General features: G+C 35.6%; 1 protein-coding gene across 4 annotated transcripts in view; it reads left to right on the forward strand.

Moving 5' to 3' along the window:
- The window catches only part of PPP1R1C (protein phosphatase 1 regulatory inhibitor subunit 1C), a 144,087-nt gene extending 121,842 nt beyond the window's left edge, over positions 1-22,245 (forward strand). For 2 of the 4 annotated variants that reach the window (XM_063790626.1, XM_016950139.3), the window contains exon 5: positions 12,280-12,758. In XM_063790626.1, the coding sequence (XP_063646696.1) occupies positions 12,280-12,368 (89 nt within the window). In that variant the 3' untranslated portion in view covers positions 12,369-12,758. Of the gene's footprint in view, positions 1-12,279; positions 12,759-20,074 lie in introns of those variants that run through there. The other 2 variants (XR_678544.4, XM_003309351.6) reach the window with 2 other exon arrangements.
- The last annotated feature ends 361 nt before the right edge of the window (positions 22,246-22,606 follow it).

Below are 22,606 nucleotides of genomic sequence, written 5' to 3' on the forward strand. Positions count from 1 at the left end.
AGTGACGGGAGAGGGAATGGGTCATCTTGGTGGAGACTGAAGTCTTCAAGAATGATTTTAGGAGAACTGGTATAAAGAAATTTAGGGAAGTGCTATAATCTCCAGAGAATTTGATATGATCATGAGGTTGGTAGATGACTGCATAAAGGAAAGGAAGATTTGATATAGTCTGATAGCAGGTGCTTCCAAGAAGCTGAATGTTTCATTGGCAGCAGGAGAAACTCAGTAGCTGTGCTTTAAATCCAACTGAGGGTATATCACAATGGTATTGGGGAGGATGGGGATTTCCCATACACAATTCAACGCTATAGATGTATTAGTTTGCTAGGGTTGCCATCACAATGTGCCATAACAACCACAACTGGGTGGTTGAAGCAACAGAAATGTATTGTCTCACAGTTTTGGAGACCAGAACCCTGAGACAACGGTGTCCTCAGGGTTTGTTTCCTCTGAGGGCTGAAGGAAAATCTGTGTCATGCCTCTCTCCTAGTGTCTAGTAGCCTCAGATTTTCCTTGGCTTATAGATGGTGTTCTCTATGTGTTTTCATATGGTTTTCCTTCTGTACAAAACTGTCTCTGTGTTCAAATTTCTCCCTTTTTTAAGGATACAATTGATACAGGAGTGGGGCAGGGAAGTACTGGGTAGAGAAGGGCTGTGTCCCTAGCAAGGGCTCCACCCTCGGGCCTGTGCCCAGGGGACCTAAGTGAGTACAGGCACTCCTGCTTTCAAGCCCCAATGTTGCATTTTCCAAGACCACTCTGGCCTGCCACACCCCCATCTTGTGCCTATAAAAACCCTGAGATCCTAGCAGGCATACAAACGAGCAGCTAGTTATTTAGAGGAGCAGAGGGGCAAAAAAGTGCACGGACAAGCACCAGCAGACGCTGTCAGGACATCGATGATGTGGACACCAAGGGGAATTTGGTTGAGGGTGGTGGTCGGAGGAGAGCCCAGCCACTGATTGGCCTGACTCCAGGGGAAGATCACCTTCCCACTCCATCCCACTTCTGGCTCCCCATCCATCTGCTGAGAGCTACCTCCACCACTCAATAAAACCTTGAACTCATTCTCCAAGCCCATATGTGATCCAATTTTTTCTTTTTTGGTACACTAGGGCAAGAATCCCTGGATACAGAAAGCCCTCTGTCTTTGCCATAAGGCATGGGGCCTAATTGAGCTGATTAACACAAGCCACCTGCAGACAGCACAACTAAAAAACTAAAAAACTGAAAAACTAAAAAAGCACACTGTAATATGCACCACTAGGGCTTCAGGAGCTGTAAACACTCAATCCTAGACCCTGATGTGGGGTTGGAGCCCCACGACTTGCCAGTGTGCATGCTCCCCATAGAGGTTTGAGCAGGGGGACACCAGAAGAAGCAAGCCACACCCCCACTGCATGCCCTTCGAGGGGTATAAGGAAACTCCTCCCATTTCACAGTCATTTTGGACTACAGCCCAATCTTATGACCTCACTTTAACTTGAGGAACTGTTAAGACACTATTTTCAAATAAAGTCACGTTTACAGATACTGAGGGCTATGAATTCAACATCTTTTTGGGGCACACAATTCAATCTATAACAGTGGGCTTTCCTTAAATTCTTCCAATGGTAATACATTGCCAGGGGAAAATGAACTTGCCAGAAACTTTGGTAATCTTTATTAATTTTTAAAATTTGTAATCTTTCAATATGTCATGGTCTGAGCAAAAATTGACTTTTAAGTAAAGAGACGTCAGAATTTGCATGATTCCAATGAAGTATTTTTGCCCAGAATTCTTCTAATCTAGGTATTAGAATGCTTAAAATTCATCAGTTCTTTCAGATTAAACATTGTCCCCATCCTTGCCATTGTTTAAAATTCAAACATTCTTGTCTGAGAGTCATTCCTGCCTTATTTTCCTGGAGATGTCATGGATATGAGAAAAATGTTTATAAAAACACTTTTAAAAATACAAAAACATTGTAGAGACGGAACGAAAAACAAATTAACAAGGTTTTACAAGTGGTGAGACCTAGTGTTGGCCTACTGCTCACCTTCTTTTATGCAACTGGACACAGCTTTACTGATGGTCTTATTTTGAACTCATGACTACAGAACCTCTGATGGGCACTTAGTACTTTCTGACAGGCACACTACCTTTCCTTAGTTCATTCTCTCTTCCACTCTCTGAGATGTCTATTACAGTGTATCCTTTCTCTGCAAACCTCCAGCACATCCTCTTCTTTCTCACTCTTATCTAATGAGCTTGCTTTCTACTTTGAGAAAACCAAAGCCATGAGAAGAGAACTTTTGGACTCCCACCATGAGGTCTTCTCGCCTACCACATCTGTTCCTTTTCATAGCCTGCCTTTCTGCTTGCTATTGTAGGTGAACGTTTTGTGCTTTTCTCTAACAGCAACTCCTTCAGTTGTGCAATATAGCTATCCCCACCTGCATTCTGAAACATTGCTCTAGAAATTCTTCCGTCTGTTTTCTGTGTCATAGTTTTCCTCCTCCCTATGGGATCATACCCATCAGCAAACAAGTATCCTCTATTGTTTCCTAGGTTAAAAAATTCCTGTTTGGATGGAAATGTTTGTTATCTTGAATGTAGTAATGGTGTCACAGATGCTAACATCTGTCAAAACTGATAAAATTGTACACCTTGAATATGTGCAGTTTACTGTATTTCAAATATACCTCAATAAAATAGGAAAAAATTCTATTTGACCTCACTGTTCCTATAGCTAATGCAGTATTTCTTAGCTCTCTCTTGCAGCAGAACTTCTTGGAGTAGTTGGGTACATTCACTGCTTTCATCTCTTCTCTTTTCAGACTCCTGGACAGTCTTCTTTTTCTGTGCCATCCTGTTCTCTTTGCACTCTTAATGTTGGAGTACTCCAGGGCTCAGCTTTTGAACATGTTTTCTTCTTTATTTATTCCCTTTCTCAGGGATCTTCAACTGTTTAACGGTTTTAAATGTTGTCTACATAATGATGACTTCCACATTAATACCTGAGCCCAGAATTCTCTTCTGAATTTCAGACACATAATAACCATATATTCATTTGGGTATACATTGTAACTATCAAATTTACTATGTTTGGCATCAGATATTCCATATAAAACTTTCTTCATCTAAATCTTCCCCATCTTAGTTAATCATGATTCCATTTTTTCTGTTACCTTGGCCAAAAACTTTGGTGACATACTTGACTGTCTTCTTTTTCTTATAATCCATATCCAGTTTTCCAGCAAATACTATTGATTCTGTCTTCCAAGGTTTTGCAGTTATTAACAAAGCTGCTATAAATATCTATGTGCAGGTTTTTTGTGTGGACATCAGTTTTCGATTCATTTGGGTAAATACAAAACAGTGATTTCTGGATTGTATAGTATGTTTACTTTTGTAGGAAATTGCCAAACTCTCTCTCAAAGTTGCTGTAGTATTTCTCATTTCTGTTGCTCCCTGTCTTTGCTAGCATTTCTCAGTGTTTTGTCAGGTGTTGTCAGTGTTTTGGATTTCAGCCACTCTCATAGGTGTGCAGTAGTATCTCATTGTTTTAATTTGCAGTTCTTAATGAAAGATGATGTTGAACATCTTTTCATATGCTTACTTGCCATCTATGTATCTCCTTGGCTGTTCAGACCTTTTTTTTCCATTCTTAATTGGATTGTTTGTTTCCTTACTGTTGAGTTTTAAGAGTCCTTTGTATGTTTTGGATAGTAGCCCTTTTATCAGGTGTGTCTTTTGCAAACATTTTCTCTCAGTCTATGGCTTGTATTCACATCCTTTACATTGTTTTTCACAGAGCAGATGTTTTAATTTTAATGAAGAACAGCTTACCTGTTTCTTTTCTTTCATGGATTATGTCTTTGGTGTTGAACCTAAAAAGCCATCCCCATATTTAAGGCTACCCAGGTATTCTCCTATGTTATTTTCTAGGAGTATCATAAATGTGTGTTTTACATTGAAGTCTGGATCAATTTGGGTTTTTTTGGTGAAGAGTGTAGTGTCTGAATCTAGATTATTATATTTTTTTGCATGTGGATGTTCAGTTGTTCAAGTTCCCATTTGTTGGAAAGACTGTCTTTGCTCCATTGTATTCCCTTTTCTCCTTTGTCAAAGATTAGTTGACTACATTTACATGAGTCAGTTTCTGGACTCTCTATGCTGTTCCATTGTTCTCTTTGTCTGTTTTTTCACCACACACTCTCTTGATTACTGTAGTTTTATAGTAAGTCTTAAACTAAAGTAGCATGAGTTCCCCACCTCCAGAGGTCCCTTCAAGTTCCCACCTTAGCTGCTGGCCAGATTCAGCCACCACTGGGCATGTTCACAAATTATCTCGTTGATGATGACTGAGAGTCAGTTGAAGTTGTAATATTTGTGCTCCATAAAAAGCATATCAGGACTGACATATATAACTAGAATGCAAATTTATTAATTCAAAATAAGAAATGTCATCGTCAGGTGAACATAAGACTAGCCTAATCTGTGCCTTCTCTCCTAGTAAGCAAGCTGGTGTTCTATTGCCCAGCAAGTTTACAACAATTCACAATAATACAGAGTATACTTCAAGACAGCTAAAAGACAGGATTTTAAATGTTTTTACCACAAATAAATTATTAATAAACATTTGAGGTAATGGATATACTATCTACTCTGATTTGATCATTTCAAAATAAATGTATCAAAATATCACTCTGTACTCCATATTTATATTAAAATTAATGAAAAATAAAATTCAATAAGGTTCATTATTAAAATAAATAATACATTGTTATATGTTAATTAAAATAAAATATAACTTTAAAAACTAATATATAAAACCAGAATGTTAATTTATCAATTCAAAATAAATGACTACTATCAGGTGAAGACAATATTATTCTAGTCAGAGCCTTCTCTCCTTGTATGCTAGCTCTGTTGCTATCAGAGGTTTTCCTTGGTGAGCTCAGAGTCAGAGCTGGGTGATTGAATTATGTGACTGGGGCATACACTGGCAACAGTCTATGGTAGCCTGTGGTAACCATTGCTTTAATAGGGAAGTACCCTGCCCGGAGGACAGAGCCTTTAAAATGCCAGCACAGGATGTTATTCTCTGGACATGGTAAAAGAAACACACACAACATTTGCTTCTGTGGCTGTAAATGCAACTCTCCTTTTGTTATTTTATTTTTAATGCTTTCAAGGCTAACCACTGACTCCTGCTGATCGATGCATTCTTTATTTTAGATATGCTATTGTGTTCAATCAATTGCAGTCAAGTCTTGCAGGCTAGGGAGCCATTCTGTCTCTTTCTAAAGTGAAATTGCCTAAACATTGTTGAGCTCCATTATGTGTAGGCTTAAAAATTTAACTCTACTTCTAAATTCATGGGGAATGCATTAGCTTCAGAAGAAAAATGGGTACTAGAGGGGCACATGACTGTGGAGGGCAAAAGCGGCAATCAGTCTATTAAAGTAATTCTCATCCTGGGCCAAGCAGCAGAATGCTTGCAACATTTTTAAAAAGAGAGAGAGAGAGATGATAAAGATGTGGGCTCTTTACGTTTTGATAAATGATACCATATTACTTTCCAAAGATATTGTTTGAATTCATATTTCTAATATTAATATGTAATAGTACCTTCTTCCCTACCTTCTTAGTATTTACTGCTAAACCTTTTATCTCAGCTTTGCTATTGGGTAACAGTTTTGGTAAAATATAGGTAAAAATATACAAAACATACTTATGAATATCACATAAACATGTTGTCCCTATTTCCATGGATGATGAAGAGAAAATCATATTGCACGTTTATTCTTCTGCAAAGAAATGATGCCTTAAGTAATGGGGAGTTAAAGGATCATGTGTTGATTTGCAGCTTATATTAATTGGCAAGTCATTATATTAGAACAGAGATTAACTGTGCTGTCTACATATAATTTATGTCAAATAAAATAGAAAGGGATACATTTATGGTGAGTTCAGGAAATAATATGCTTTTAATTTTGAAAAAAATCAATATGTCCCTTGTTGTCTGTGACCTTCAGGATATTAATGTATAGTTCTTTATTATAAATGAATGACAAGAGGATTGAACAATTACAATAAGTATAAAAGCATTTTGAGAAATGTGAAATCTGAGAGATGGTGGACCTTTACTGAGGGGCCTTTCTGTTTTATATTATAGATTAAAGATTATAGATTAAATTATATTGAGTCATAAAATTATAAATATATATAACTATACATACAATTATATAGAAATTATATTCCTAGTATTATTTTTGTGATAAACCTTAGGGTGCCAATACTCAAGGAACCCTTAGAAAGCCATCTTTCTAAGCCCACTGAAATCACTCCTTTGTATATAGGAGGATTTTAGAAAACCAATGCCTGTTAAATCTATTTTGCAAAAAGTTTTTGCGATAGGCACCAGGTTTGCGTTTCCCATAATCTAATGAGTATATTGCTCAATAAATGACAGTCCAAATTACTATCCATTGACTCGGAGCTCTTCTTTTCATTGTCAGAATTTTCCTAATGCACCATTTGTTTTACTGATCCATAGCACTTCTTCACTGAATTAGCTTCATTACATGCACACCATCACCTTTTGGCTGACCTTCCCATCTGATTTGTAGCTGTTTCTTTTTCATGCTCAGCACACAGTAGGGGCTTTATTATATTTAACGCATACTGCTTGATGACTATGTCTCATCTCTACAGACTAGACCACAATATTTTTTTCTGTGTTTCCCAGAGTTCAGTCCAGGTTTGGGAACTGATCTAAATGCTATTTCTAACTTGGTTTTATCCTGGGAGTGTTCCTGGGCAAGGTTAAATTCTATTATCTTTCTGACTCCAAATTCTATTGAAAATAATGACAACCACAATAACAAAAGGATTGAAAAGTTATACTGAAATCTATCCATGATGTAAAATCTTCTGATAATGAAAAGGGCCTCATGATCTTGAGTCACCATAGTTTTCTCAAATTCTAACTTTCTAAGAAGTCAATAACAGTGGAAGATTAGGTCCTTGGAACCCAGGTAAAGAGCCCCCAATAGGAGTTAAGGGCCAAATTTGTGCCCCAGCTCAACCAATAACCACTATGGGAATTTAAGCAAGTCACTTTACCATCTGAAACTGTTTCTTCATCTTTAAAGAGATTAGAATTCAAATTCATAATTACTTGCAGATCAGAGACCCCACTGAGATTCTGCTGAAAACTATTGACCTCGTTCCCTGAAAAAGCACAAATACACTATAAATAGAATTCCAAGAAGGTCAGAAGCTCTTTAAAATCCACACATAGATTCCCTAAAGGACTTTAGAATGATTTGCAATGGTCTAAAATATGTAGTTGAAAAAAATAAAATAAATCTATTTACATTTGCTACTCCCTATGTGAATTAGTTTTAAAATGTGTATTTGGGCCATTATATCATTTGACATTATAATTACTTTTTTGTAACTTATAGTACTCAAAACAGAGCTAATTTTTCAATAGTACAGAATATTTCCTTTGTGGATTAATAGCATCCTAGGATATGCAAGGTTACGTGTTCACCCTGCTACTCAGTGCAGGAATTATCTATAACCTGCCTCAGAGATGAAACTATAGCTTTGACTTCAACATGTACAGTGATGAGGAACTCACTCATTTGTTTATTTCTGGGCAAACATAAAGAATTTGGGAATTTCCTTTTTTATATTGAGTTATAATCTGCCTATACGCATAAATGTCAGCCATTGACTCTATTTCTGCTCTTGGAAGCTACATAGATTAATTTTATTTCCTTTTCCAGTATTTTAGGAATTCAAAGTCAGCCTCTATTGTCCTCTATTAATTTCCTCTATGCTAAATATTCCAGTTTCATCTATAATTCCTCCAGAAAAGTGAAGTCATAAAACTACCTTTTACCCCTTGTGCTTCCCAGGTAAAAGGTAGTTTTATGACTTCACTTTTCTGGAGGAATTATAGATGAAACTGGAATATTTAGCATAGAGGAAATTAATAGAGGACAATAGCACACGTATGTTTATTGCGGCATTATTCACAATAGCAAAGACTTGGAACCAACCCAAATGTCCAACAATGATAGACTGGATTAAGAAAATGTGGCACATATACACCATGGAATACTATGCAGCCATAAAAAATGATGAGTTCATGTCCTTTGTAGGGACATGGATGAAACTGGAAACCATCATTCTCAGTAAACTATCGCAAGAACAAAAAACCAAACACCGCATATTCTCACTCATAGGTGGGAATTGAACAATGAGATCACATGGACACAGTAAGGGGACTATCACACTCTGGGGACTGTGGTGGGGAGGGGGGAGGGGGGAGGGATAGCATTGGGAGATATATCTAATGCTAGATGACGAGTTAGTGGGTGCAGCGCACCAGCATGGCACATGTATACATATGTAACTAACCTGCACAATGTGCACATGTACCCTAAAACTTAAAGTATAATAAAAAATTTAAAAAAAAAAGATAAAAAAAAAACAAACTACCTTTTATCTCAATTCCCTTCTTAAACTAGTCCTCTTAAAATGCAGATGAGAACTAGGCAGCATGTTGCAGGAAAAGTCTGACCAACACGTGGTTAGAGAGCAATTCCCTTTCTCGTACTGCCAACTTCGCCACTAGCAATACCACCAACACTGCCAGGAGCTCTGTGCCTAGAAACACCAGGTCAAGTGAAATTGTGGTCACCTAAAATCTCTAACTATAATTAATTAAGGTTGCCCTTATACTCTTTTTTTTTTTTAGAACTAAACCTTTCTAAAAACAAAAATTCTGTTGAACTCTACCTTAATTGCTTAGGCCATCATTCCAGCTCTTGGAAACCTTTACTCACTTTGCCATTCATGTCATCTTTTCTTACAAATTTTGTGTTATCTACAAATGTAATGAGCCTCCTGTCTTTGGCTTCAGATTAATTGATTAAAAATATTGACCTGTGGTTTGCCAAATATAAACCTCCCTCTATGGATTCAGTATTCAAAATTCTTCACTCAGTTACTTCACAACTTTGTTGACTCCACATTTAACCATTTGATCTACAGAATAGAGAAGAGAATAAGTATTATATTCTGCTTAGGGTCAAAATTTATTTCTTTTCCTTTTCTTCTTTTATTGTCTGCTTTCTTTTCTTCATTCCTTCACATTTTCATATGGCATATCCTTGTCTTCTACATGGTCCCTTTTCCTGTGTGCTCATTTTGCTTCGAAGAAAAGAACCTTCAATGTGTTTTTTGGGATTCCTTGGTTTTCCGCCCATATGCAGCCCTAGCTGAGTCTGCACTTGCTCCTGAGGCTGATTGCCCTGTGCCAAGCCTCAAACCCTGTGCAGGGGAGGGATTTCCCTGATGCTTATTAGCATCTGGCAGAGGACGAAGCTCTGAGAATTTCAACAACATCCCCAGACCAATTCATTTTCATCCATCTCTAGAATTACATCAAATGTAAGTCTCCTCAAACATCAAATGGGGGTTTAAAGAAAATTAAACACAAATTATACGTGTGTTTTGGGATGCAGGAGAGGTGTAGGGAGAAAGAAATTATTACATAGTCCTCAGCAGCCTTCTCACTTTAATCTCAGCATTATTGCATCTATAATCAGATGAATATTGATGACAGGAAAAGAGAGAGATTGCCTTGAAGGCTGCTTCAAGGCACACATCAACCAATCGTTCATTATCCAATTGAAAGATGGTATTAGAGTAAACTGCTTTGGGAATCAAAGAATTCGTGGTAGATATTCTGCTGAACAGCTCTGTGGTAACATGTCACCTGCTCCTGCCTCATCAAAATGTTTCACCTGGAAATAGTAATGCCACAATTGTATAGGGCTAAGGAAGACCTTCTAACATTTGTCCAAGCGAGTGATTTTACTTTGAAAAAGGTTTGGCTTTTTCATATAACTTTGTGACTATTATTATTATAAAATAAATTAAATGTGGATCAGGGTAAACAAGCAGACCTATTCTCAAGTGTGGAAAGTGGGTGATTAATGGATTAATGAGTTAAACATCTTAATTACTGATTTTTTCCTTTATATTTAATCCCCTCATTTAGACAAATCAATAAGGACATTAGATTATTACCTCTTATTTAAAGAACATTATCTCAAACACAGATTTATTACTCTTGAGTTACCTTGTGAATGAAAAAGATGAGCTCTGGAGTCATTAGAACCTTTGCAAACCTGGCAAGATATAGTCAACCTCAGCTAAGGAAGAAGAGTGGCAGGTGGCTGAATGATTACTGTGTCTTAATATTTCAGAGGGAACCCCAAGACCTCGGTGCCAGATTAATTGGTACTTCAAACCTATGATAAATCCTAGAGAATGATGGAAAGTTTGGGTCAGCAGCCAAAAAGCTAAAGGTGAAAATGAATCAGTGTCTCTTAATAATGGAACTTTATGACTTACTCATTCATACCCTCATTAATTCATTCAGTATATATTGAGAGACTATGATGTGTCCGAACTTCTCTTAGCATCACAATACTCTTACAACCTTGTACAAATCCTTTATCTTCTCTAAGTCTAAATTTTACTAGACAGGTGTTTACCACAAGGAGTTGTGAGGTTTAGTGAGTCATGTATGTAAGACTCAAGCAGAGTGACTGGTTGGACACTTAATAAACCCTCTTCCCTTTCCCTGAGCACTGAGACCTCCTTTTCAGGTAATTTATGATAATGTGAAGTGAATTCCATGTCTTAGCAACAAATTTCTCCCTACAGTCTTAGATCAAGAAGAATTGTGAGTAATGTAAGTTTTCAGATGAAATTAAAGTATTTAAATATTATTACAAGTGATAAAATATTTTTGCAATCCATGAAGTCCAAGGACGTCACTGTTTGCCAAATAGCACTCTGAGGCTTGCTGACAGCCGTACATGCAAACTTACACATTTCTTGAGACTCTTTGTTTTATAGCAAACATGAGGAATGACTTCCTTTCATTTATCAATTCTTACTAGAGTGTGTTTTAGTAATACTTAAAAAATCTCATAAACTAATTTTATAAGATACAAAAAAGTGTAAAATTTCCCACGTTAACTATCACTATATGCAGAAAGTTTCAGCTACTCTGATATCTTAACAGAATAGACTCGAGGGAAATGAAAGATAATTTTGTAGATTGAGTGTGGTTGTTGTAATTGTCTTCTGATTTATACTCTAAATTTGAAATAATTTTGAAAAAAATCTAAAGATAGATTATTGTGGAACTGCCAAATGCATATACCAAACTGTTACTTCATTAATTCAATCAATGATTTAGACAATAAATATTAATGAGTACCTACTGTTTGCTAGGCACTGTGCCTGGGACTCCAAATTAAATTACATATTTCTCAGCATCGAGGAGTTTTCTCTGATGAGAAAGAGATGTAAACAAATACAGTTCTATAAGGTAATTGACAATAGATGTTCTAAGAGCAGGGGGGAATATGAGAAAGTCTATCTACATGGGGAATTGGGGTAGCCATCAGAGAGGAGGCAAGCTGACACAAGAAGGGTGAGTGGGAGATTATCATGTGTGTGTGTAGGATGAAGATGTCTGGCAATGAGAACAGAACAAGAAAAGTATGAAAGCCTGAGGGAGTCTGGAGTGGCCCGGGGGAAAAGTAGGTTAGTGTTGTTAAGTGTAAATTACCCTGAAAGCAGGAAAGGCTGGTGAGAAATGGTAGAGAGCCCAGATTATAAGAGCCTTGTATAGCAGGCAAATGTATGCCAATGTTTTTCCCACTGTATAGGTTGTGGGGGAAGTTATTGAAGAATTTTGAATAGAGAAGTTCCATAATCACTTTGGTATGTTTAGGTTCTGAAAGAAGATTCACAATATTCTGATTGTTTTGTTGTTTGTAAGTTACAGAAATGGCACGCACACCCTTTTGTTCCTAGGGGTTTCAATAGTTCTTGTTGTAATAGAATTGAGGGATGCCAAAAGCAATATTTGAACTAAGTGATACATTAGAATTATAATAAGAATCTGTGAGCAGATTTTTAGTTAACAGGTTTTTAATAGGCTGTGATGCAATCCCTAATGGAGAAGCTTTAATTATGAAAGATAGCCTGCCTCTAATGGAAATTCAGCTGGGTATGTTTTTATTGCTCAGTGAATTAAAAGGTTTATATAGGATTACATTGTTAAAATTCTTGGAGAAAAACATATAAACACCAAATGAAAACTTTCCACTCTTTATCTTTTGCAGCAAAGCGGTTAATATTCCAGAAATGAAAATCATTTAAATTTTGCATAATTTTTATAATTTCAGGGGTTAAGCATCTGAAAGGCCAGAATGAATCAGCGTTCCCTGAAGAAGAAGAAGGCACCAGTGAAAGAGAGGAGCAGCGGGACCATTAATTACTGGTCTGCAGCAAGAAGCCTTCTTGGAAATAACTGAACTATTAACTTTTCTGAGTATACCATGGAATTCCACTGCTTGACTTCCAGAAGCATCCTCCATCTCTGCACCCCACACTCATACAGTAGCTATGCACATCCTGGAAGTCTCCTTGACTGAACTTTAGAACTAAGTACACATTGTTCCACATCACTTATAATTAAAGAATAAGCATTTATTTTACAGTGATTCTTCTTTTTAACTATGTAAAAATTTGCATACATGTGACTGTTCTAACTTTAATACTGCCAGAGCTTAATCCTTGATGTCCTACTGATAAGGTTTGCATTCTAACAACACATGTAAATAACATCACTTTAAGAGTAAAAAATAAATAGTAAACACATTTAGACATGAGTGTGTGTGTGTGTGGGTGGGTTTAGCTTAAAGAGAAATATCTAGTAAAGCTTTTAGCTTGAGATTTGCATTGATCATATTTCTGTATTCAGAACAGAACACAATGTTCATTTTTAAATGATGAAGAAATGCCAGTTTTCTTGATTCAATACACCACAATATTAGATACTAAACATCTTTTTCCCACCAACAACACATTAATGGTTGATTATACAACTACAGAATTCTCTTCATTTTCTAAGCTGCAAGGTATCTATTTCCCAGCATTTTCTCTAGTTATTAAGAAAGAAGAATGATAAATCCAAAAATCTATGCCAAATCTTCCTACCTCCTCTTTTAGCTATTACTTGAAATTTGGGCCATCTATTTCCTATTGCATTTTGATAAATAATATAGCAGTTTATAAATCTTCCATATCATAAAATAAGAAATTCCATTAATTCATTCATATAGTCATTTATTCATTAATTAAACAAATATCTTTTATGAGCTTATCCCTAGGAAGGTACTATGCTGCGAATTATAGAAATAAAAGAAAGATACTTTTACCCCTATAGAACTGGCAGAAAAGATAAAGCATTAGCATAAAGCAAGATTTTATATGACAGTGTATATTTATTGAATATGGCTTTTTCATAATTTAAAATTCTGGGCATTTTGAACAATTTTAATTATACATTATTTGTGAAGGCAAAGTATCTAAACTACAAAATTTAGGGGGAATGGAAGAATACTCAGTTTGGTCCTTTATTAATAATATTAATGAAATTCAAATGTATCATGGATAAAAAATAAAAAGATTTCTCAAAAGTCAGTAAAGCACAAATGAAGGCAGGAAGAAAAAATCAAATGTGTAATCCACTGTGGGATCTTAATATCAAGATTCAAATATGTAAAATGATTGCTTTTAATTTTGAATATGAGTTTTGTAATGTAGAAGTTAAGAGAGTTTTATGGAGCTGTAAGAGAACGCAGTGAGTTGACAACCATTTTCCTTAGTATTTTTCCCCAAGAAAATAAGTGTGAAACCCGTTGATAAGCATACCACATGTATAAATGACTATTCTAGATTCATCTCTCTCTCCTTCTGTTCCTTTCTTCTGTCTTTCTCCCTCCCTCCTTCTCTTCCTTTCTTTCTTCCTTTTCTCTCTCCCTCTCTCCCCTTCTCCCTCTCCTTCTCTGTCTTTCTCCACCCCTCCCATGACTTTTTCTTTTTTTTTTTAATTATACTTTAAGCTTTAGGGTACATGTGCACAACATGCAGGTTTGTTACGTATGTATACATGTGCCATGTTGGTGTGCTGCATGCAGTAACTCGTCATTTAACATTAGGTATATCTCCTAATGCTATCCCTCCCCCCACCACCCACCCCACAGCAGGCCCCGGTGTGTGATGTTCCCCTTCCTGTGTCCGTGTGTTCTCACTGTTCAATTCCCACCTATGAGTGGGAACATGTGGTGTTTGGTTTTTTTGTCCTTGCAATAGTTTGCTGAGAATGATGGTTTCCAGCTTCATCCATGTCCCTACAAAGGACATGAATTCATCATTTTTTATGGCTGCATAGTATTCCATGGTGTATATGTGCCACATTTTCTTAATCCAGTCTATCATTGTTGGACATTTGGGTTGGTTCCAAGTCTTTGCTATTGTGAATAGTGCCACAATAAACATACGTGTGCATGTGTCTTTATAGCAGCATGATTTATACTCCTTTGGGTATATACCCAGTAATGAGATGGCTGGGTCAAATGGTATTTCTACTTCTAGATCCCTGAGGAATCACCACACTGACTTCCACAATGGTTGAACTAGTTTACAGTCCCAACAACAGTGTAAAAGTGTTCCTATTTCTCCACATCCTCTCCAGCATCTGTTGTTTCCTGACTTTTTAATGATCGCCATTTTAACTAGCCTGAGATGTTATCTCATTGTGGTTTTGATTTGCATTTCTCTAGTGACCAGTGATGATGAGCTTTTTATCATACGTTTGTTGACCGCATAAATGTCTTCTTTTGAAAAGTGTCCGTTCATATCCTTTGCCCACTTTTTGATGGGGTTGTTTTTTTCTTGTAAATTTGTTTAAGTTCCTTATAGATTCTGGATATTAGCCCTTTATCAAATGGATAGATTGCAAAAATTTTCTCCCATTTTGTAGGTTGCCTGTTCACTCTGATGGTAGTTTCTTTTGCCGTACAGAAGCTCTTTAGTTTAATTGGATCCCATTTGTCAATTTTGGCTTTTATTGCCATTGCTTTTGGTGTTTTACTCATGAAAACTTTGCCCATCCCTATGTCGCGAATGGTATTGCCTAGGTTTTCTTCTAGGGTTTTTATGGTTTTAGGTCTAACATTTAAATCTTTAATCCATCTTCAGTTAATTTTTGTATAAGGTTTAAGGAAGGGGTCCAGTTTCAGCTTTCTGCATATGGCTAGCCAGTTTTCCCCAACACCATTTATTAAATAGGGAATCCTTTCCACATTGCTTGTTTTTCTCAGGACTGTCAAAGATCAGATAGTTGTAGATGTGTGGCATTATTTCTGAGGCCTCTGTTCTGTTCCCTTGGTCTATATATCTGTTTTGGTACCAGTACCATGCTGTTTTGGTTACTGTACCTTTGTAGTATAGTTTGAAGTCAGGTAGTGTTATGCTCCAGCTTTGTTTTTTTTTTTTGTTTTGTTTTTTTTGTTTGCTTAGGATTGTCTTGGCTATACGGGCTCTTTTTTTGGTTCCATATCAAGTTTAAAGTAGTTTTTTTCTAATTCTATGAAGAAAGTCAATGGGATCTTGATGGGAATGACATTGAATCTATAAATTACTTTGGGCAGTATGGCCATTTTCATGATATTGACTCTTCCTATTCATGAGGATGGAATGTTTTTCCATTTGTTTGTGTCCTCTCTTATTTCCTTGAGCAGTGGTTTGTAGTTCTCCTTAGAGAGGTCCTTCACTTCCCTCGTAAGTTGCATTCCTAGGTATTTTACTATCTTTGTAGCAATTGTGAATGGGCGTTCACATGATTTTGCTCTCTGTTTGTCTATTATTGGTGTATAGGAATGCTTGTGATTTTTGCAAATTGATTTTGTATCCTGAGACTTCACTGAAGTTGCTTATCAGCTGAAGGAGTTTTTGGACTGAGATGATGGGATTTTCTAAATATATAATTGTGTCATCTGCAAACAGAGATAATTTGACTTCCCCTCTTCCTATTTTAATACCCTTTATCTTTCTCTTGCCTGATTGCCCTGGCCAGATCTTCCAATACTATGTTGAATAGGAGTGGTGAGAGAGGGCATCCTTGTCTTGCATAAGACAAAGTTTTCAAAGGGAATGGTAGAATTTTGCCCATTCAGTATGATATTGGCTGTGGATTTCTCATAAATAGCTCTTATTATTTTGAGATAAGTTCCATCAATACATAGTTTGTTGAGTGTTTTTAGCATGAAGGAGTGTTGAATTTTATCAAAGGCCTTTTTCTGCATCTATTGAGATAATTGTGTGCTTTTTGTCATTGGTTCTGTTTATATGATGGATGATGTTTATTGATTTGTGTATGTTGAACCAGCCTTGCATCCTAGGGATGAAGCCAACTCGATCACAGTAGATAAGCTTTTTGCTGTGCTGCTGGATTCAGTTTGGCAGTATTTTATTGAGGGTTTTCACATCGATGTTCATCAGGTATATTGGCCTGAAATTTTCTTTTTTTGTTGTGTCTCTGCCAGGTTTCAGTATCATGATGATGCTAACCTCATAAAATGAGTTAGGGAAGAGTCCCTCTGTTTCTATGTTTGGAATAGTTTTAGAAGGAAAGGTACCAGCTCCTCTTTGTACCTCTGGTAGAATTTGGCTGTGAATCCATCTGGTACTGGGCTTTTTGGTTGGTAGGGTATTAATTACTGCCTTAATTTCAGAACTTGTTATTGCTCTATTCGGGGATTTGATTTCTTCCTAGTTTAGTCTTGGGAGAGTGTATATGTCCTGGAATTTATCCATTTCTTCTAGATTTTCTAGTTCATTTGTATAGAGATGTTTATAGTATTTTCTGATGGTAGTTAATATTTTTGTGGGATCAGTGGTGATATCCCCTTTATAACTTTTTAATGTGTCTATTTGATTCTTCTCTCTTTTCTTCCTTATTAGTCTGGCTAGCAGTCTATCTATTTTGTTAATCTTTTCAAAGAAAATCTTTTCAAAGAAACAGCTCCTGGATTCATTGATTTTTTGAAGGGATTTTTGTGTCTCTATCTCCTTCACTTCTGCTCTGCTATTAGTTGTTTCTTGTCTTCTGCAAGCTTTTGAATTTGTTTGTTCTTGCTTCTCTACTTCTTTTAATTGTGATGTTAGGGTGTCAATTTTAGATCTTTCCCACTTTCTAATGTGGGCATTTAGGGAAGCACTGGTTTTAAATATTGTCATAGCAAACAACTTAAGTGTAAGTATTACAGAGTTCATTTAATTGTAATATAGCTTTATGCATTCATAAATAAACCATATATATTATATTTTTTTAAAGTCTTTATATGTTTTTTTGGCCACTATCAAAAAGCAAACAGTTTAATTGCAAAATGAATAATAGAAAAAGCATGTCTACTTACGTTAAAGTGTCTATATACATATACAATTTTTAATATTTGCTTTCTCTGAGTAAGCAGAATGTAGAAGAAATGCCTTTACTTATTTTCTAACTCAGTGATTCCAAAAACCAGTCCTCAAAGCTCCATTAGTTGCATTAATTAATAAGAAATGTCTATGTTGCTGAAATGTCTATTTTGTCTATGTTAACAAAATTAAATTGTTAGATTTTATAACATCATAACATTTTGAAGAACTATATCAGAGAAGAGCTTTATAAAAATGCTAGGGGGAATGTTTGGTTTTAAATGACATTTTAAGTGAGTAAACATCTCACGTAATATGTGAGATGCAAACATCTCACATAATTCACACAGCAATGCAGCATTGTCCTGTAAATTCTGAAATAATCTACATGAATGATAGGTGCCTGATGACATTTTGTGAAGAGGCTACCACTCAACCGTAGGTCTTTCCTTGACATTTATTTTGTGGACACAGACATTGTGTGTAGGGGTGCAGCCACTTCCCCTACTGAATATAATAATATATTTCATGCAGGCAATGGAGACTTGGTGTATAGAGGGAAGATGAACAAGAGAGTGGATTAGAGACTAAAGTAGGTAAAGGAAGGAATTTGTAACTTGGAGACAAGGGAAAAATTCTTGATGAAGTAAATTAAAATGATATTGGATTCATCTTTGTTTTTAATTTCTTATGCTATAAACATGACTTAACAGGGTTTTCCCTTTTCTCTGAATTTCAGTAACAATGAAGCTAATTCGAAGGAACGAACATAGTGAGAATCCCAGCAGTATATAAAATTACCATATTAGAATCCTGAAAGTAACAGAATATTAGAGTATATTCAGCAAATAATTCTTCAGACAAAGGGTTAACTTACAAGGCAGACAGTTACCAGAAGTCCAGCTGAACTTTGGTGACATAAACTTGTAAGGTTTGTGGAGCACATTACCATGACTTTGTTTTCAAGAGGTGAGAGCAGTCTAGAGGGGCTAGCATTTTCTGAGCTGGAAAATGAGTCACAGTTCTGGTCTATGGCCCTCATTTTACAGGTAGAAAAAGTGAGGCCTAGAGAATTTTTCTTCAAATTTACATTTAGAAAGTTCAAAATTGTGTCATGTAGAAAATTATTTGGCAGCAAATTAAGGAAAAACCAGCAAACAACGGTGTAGAGATATGTTTATGTCAAGAAATAAAATGTCTAGGACTGGAATAGTGAATCAAGACACCAACAAGCAACAGGCAATTTTCATTTTTCTTAACATTCTCAGAGTTGTAAACTCACATCTCAACCAAGCTGCTGCTCCAGGCATCTGGTCGGTCCAAGTAGAAAGAACAGTGGGAAGAAAAGGGGAAGAACCAATAACAAAGAAGCAAAACTTTTTTAGAAATCTTGAACTAATGTCTCGTAGGCCAGAACTGTGTCACCGGACTATCCCTTGATGCAACGGTGTTGGAGAAAGTAAATATTTTTAACCAGGTGCCTTGCCACATCCCAGCTAAATTAGGGTTCTCATAGTGAAAGTCAGCATAGGTATTTGTTGAACGTTCAGCAGTATCTGATTCCCAAGTGAACAGAGTTTTGGGATTTTCTTCTTCCTTAAGGCATTTAAATGAACCACAGACTATTCGTATTTGTCAAGGAGTTAAAAATATTAACATTCTGTAGACATTTTTGCCAATTAAAAATGCATATATTAGGTAATACGGGCTGGATAGAACCAGTCAGATATTATTAACTGTTCTGTGCTGTTTTTCATAGGATTATTTGGTGAAGTTTTAAAAGGTATCCTTTACAAACACAAGACCAAAATTCTAGTTCATTATTCAATAAATATGTAGGAATACCTATGACATGCTAAACATTGTTTAAGTGCTGCTGATTCTAGGTATTAATAAGAAGTGAGAGTCCTTAAACTCATGGGTGTATATTTTAGTGTTTGAAGGCAGTCAAATACATGTAAACTAATAAAGTAATGAAATCATTTCTGATAATGATAAGTTTCTGGAAGGAAATAAAACGGTAATATTGCAAAAGGTAGCGTCTCCTTTTTATCAAAGCTGTGTGACATTGGGCAAGTCCTTTTACCACTCTAGAACTGAGTTTTCTGCTCGGTAAAATGTGGAGAATGATACAATAGAAGATCAGAGAATCTTGTCAGGGCCCCTCTGACTCTAAGATCTGTTTCTCCTTTCTAATTTTCTTTCAAGAACGGCAGGCAAGTTGTAAAGGAAAAAAGAAGAGATGAGAATAGACAGAAAGCAGCAGTATTATGAGAATATGGGCTCAGAAGAGAAATGATATCTGTGTGCTTGTATGACAGCCAACAGAATAAAATTGCTTGAGTTAGAAATGCATGAACACACACATGCATATGTATGTATGTATGTATATATGCATGTATGTATGTAATAAAATGAGCATTGTAACCAGTTGATTTTTGTCTTTTAAAATTTCCCTTTAGAAAATGACCTAAATAGTGACGATCAGTTTTTTTGCTTGTTGTTTGTTTTTAAAATTTAGAAGTTCTTCCAGGAAAACTTTCCTCTTACAAATCACTAATTGGATAATTGACTCTATCCTAGCATACAAGCTTTGTTGCTACTAAGTGCTGCATACCAGATTTTTCCCTTTACAGAGATTTACATGACATGGTATTAAATCCTCTGGAAAGTTTCCACTGTGTTCTGAAGTATTTTCTTTTTCTCCTCCAGGTGCAAAATGAGTTGATAACAACCAGAAGTTGACTTGTTAGTGCTGTGCTTCTACTTGAGCTTGGAAAAATCCCAACACAAAACAAACACCACCTCCAATTCCATCATGATGCCACGTTGCTTTCTACTGGATTACCTCCTGAAGCACTTTAGATATTTTATACATAAGTATTGACATGTTTTTCAGAAGCTGTTTCTTCACTTATTGCTTTTTTCTAATAATTTTTATTACACCATTTGCCAAGTCCTTCCCTTTGGTTTTAGTTTATTCCTCTCTACAACTAAAAAAGGGATCTTGAGTTTAGGTACATTTTAAGTGATTCATTTTTAGTTTTTCTAATTCTGGAATCTGAGCCTTCTCTTGCAACAGGGAGTCTTTCAAACACATTTTTTTGTTTCTTTTTCAAATTCCACTGTGTTTATTTATTGCCTTGTTTCTTTTTCAAATTCCATTGGTCTTGATTTAATTTAGTTCCACAGATTTTACTGATAGTCTACTACCTGCCAACTACTGAATTATGCAGCAGACTTATAAAAATAAAAAGGCTATTTTATTGTTATTGCCATCCTGCTAGTAAAGATTTATTCAATTATTTATAATTAATTAAGTGGCTTCACCTATATTTCTGTTAATAATCACATTAATTATGTATGACAGGTAGGATATATGTTATACATAAGAAAACTAGAGTCCAAAGAAAATAAGTGTCCCCAAATGAACCAATAATCCAACAAACGCTTCCACTAACTAGCTTCTGACCTGTTTGAGTTGTGATAGATTTTAGAATAAAAAAGCCCATCCTCCTTAGGAGCCATAGACTTTTATTCTTTCTTATACTGTCTTATATATTGACTTAGAGCTAAACTTCCTCCAATTCAGACATAAAGCATAGGCAGATACTTTTGCTAATGAGGCTAAGCTGGGAAGAAAACCCTGAGTTCTACTTTAATTCTTGGGCATTGACTTCAAACTAAGATGACTTATAAGAAATAAAAGAAGTAAATTTGAAACTTTAATTAAAAAAGTACATGGTTCATTTAAAAATGTTTCCTATGTCTAAATCTATATTTTAAAAATAACCTTTATCATGTAAAATGAGAGAATTGCTGAGTTTATGACAATCTTAGGTATAACCTTTTCTTAAAGAACAAGGCATCAATCTTTAATTTGTTTCCCTTTCTTGATTTCTCGTAAGTTGCAAAATAAAAATAAAAATAATTTCACAAATTGTTCATTATTATTATCCTCCCTACTTGCCCCAGGATTTAAGTACTAACTTTTACTTCCTACTCTTAGACTTTGTATTGCCAAAGAAATAAAATATGAAAAAGCGTAATCACCCAGACCTACCTGCGGAATTGTGGATTATGCTGTAGATATTAGATCATTGAAAGGAACAATATACTACTTAATGAGGAGCCAAAGACAACATTCTACCTGCTGCTCCCTTCAAGCTGAGGAATGAGTTTAATTGACTTCAAAGTCCCATTATTCTCAAAAGTAGCAAAGGTACAACATGGCTTTGCATGAATCAAAGGAAGGGGACAACAAGAACTTAAAAAAATAGTTTGCAGATGGTTGAACATCTCTTTAATAATTAGAGAAGAATATCTTTTCTTTCTTTATTGTTTACAGATACCAACATTTTTCAAAGCCTTGCAGTAGATGAGTGAGTCTCCTGTTACGTTTCTCCTGCAGCATATATTCTGTGGATGTGTTTTCCTAAGCAGACTAATTATATGTTGCTCTCTTCTTTTACCCTAATGAAACATAGATTTTTCTGTTTTGAATTTGTCACTTGTTTGTTACATTTGTCAAGTGTTTTAAATATTACATTGGTCCTTTATTTGCTTTTGAGAACACCCAATAGTTTAAAAATTAAAATGACATGAAGGTCAATTCTAAGACAGGAATGATACTACTAAATCCTGGACTTGCCTATGATAACAAGCTCGAGCTACACACTTTTATTGTCAGAATAAATGGAATATATAGGAAGGAGTTAATTGGAACTGGTTAGTACCTAAATAAGATTTTTCAAAGTAAGTTTTTTGTCGTATTGGCAGAACAGTGTTAAAAAATAGACATTGTCATCATAAACACCCACAACTATATCTGTAAAAGATAATTTAATGCAATATTCTGGGGAAAATACAGTTGCCAAAATTAATCTCCTTGTTTTCTTTCATTGTGCAATGTGGAGTTAAATTTTTTTTCTATTGAGCAGTGTGTGTGTGTGTGTGTGTTTGTGTCTATAATTTATATATGTGCTTGTATACATTTCTATATACACATGTATGTGTATGCAAAATATGTATATATACACATATATATAATGTACACTAAATATGTATATATGTATATTCATAAAATGTTTTGCTGTATGGAAATAAAAAAGAAGCTTTCTAAAGGAAAGATAGAGAAGAAATTTAACCTGATTTCTATTAAATTAAGCACAGAGAAATAAAACTTTACTAAAGGGCCAGGTGCGGTGGCTCAAGCCTGTAATCCCAGCACTTTGTGAGGCCAAG

Source organism: Pan troglodytes, chromosome 13, assembly GCF_028858775.2.
Source record: "Pan troglodytes isolate AG18354 chromosome 13, NHGRI_mPanTro3-v2.0_pri, whole genome shotgun sequence".
Classification (NCBI taxonomy): domain Eukaryota; kingdom Metazoa; phylum Chordata; class Mammalia; order Primates; family Hominidae; genus Pan; species Pan troglodytes.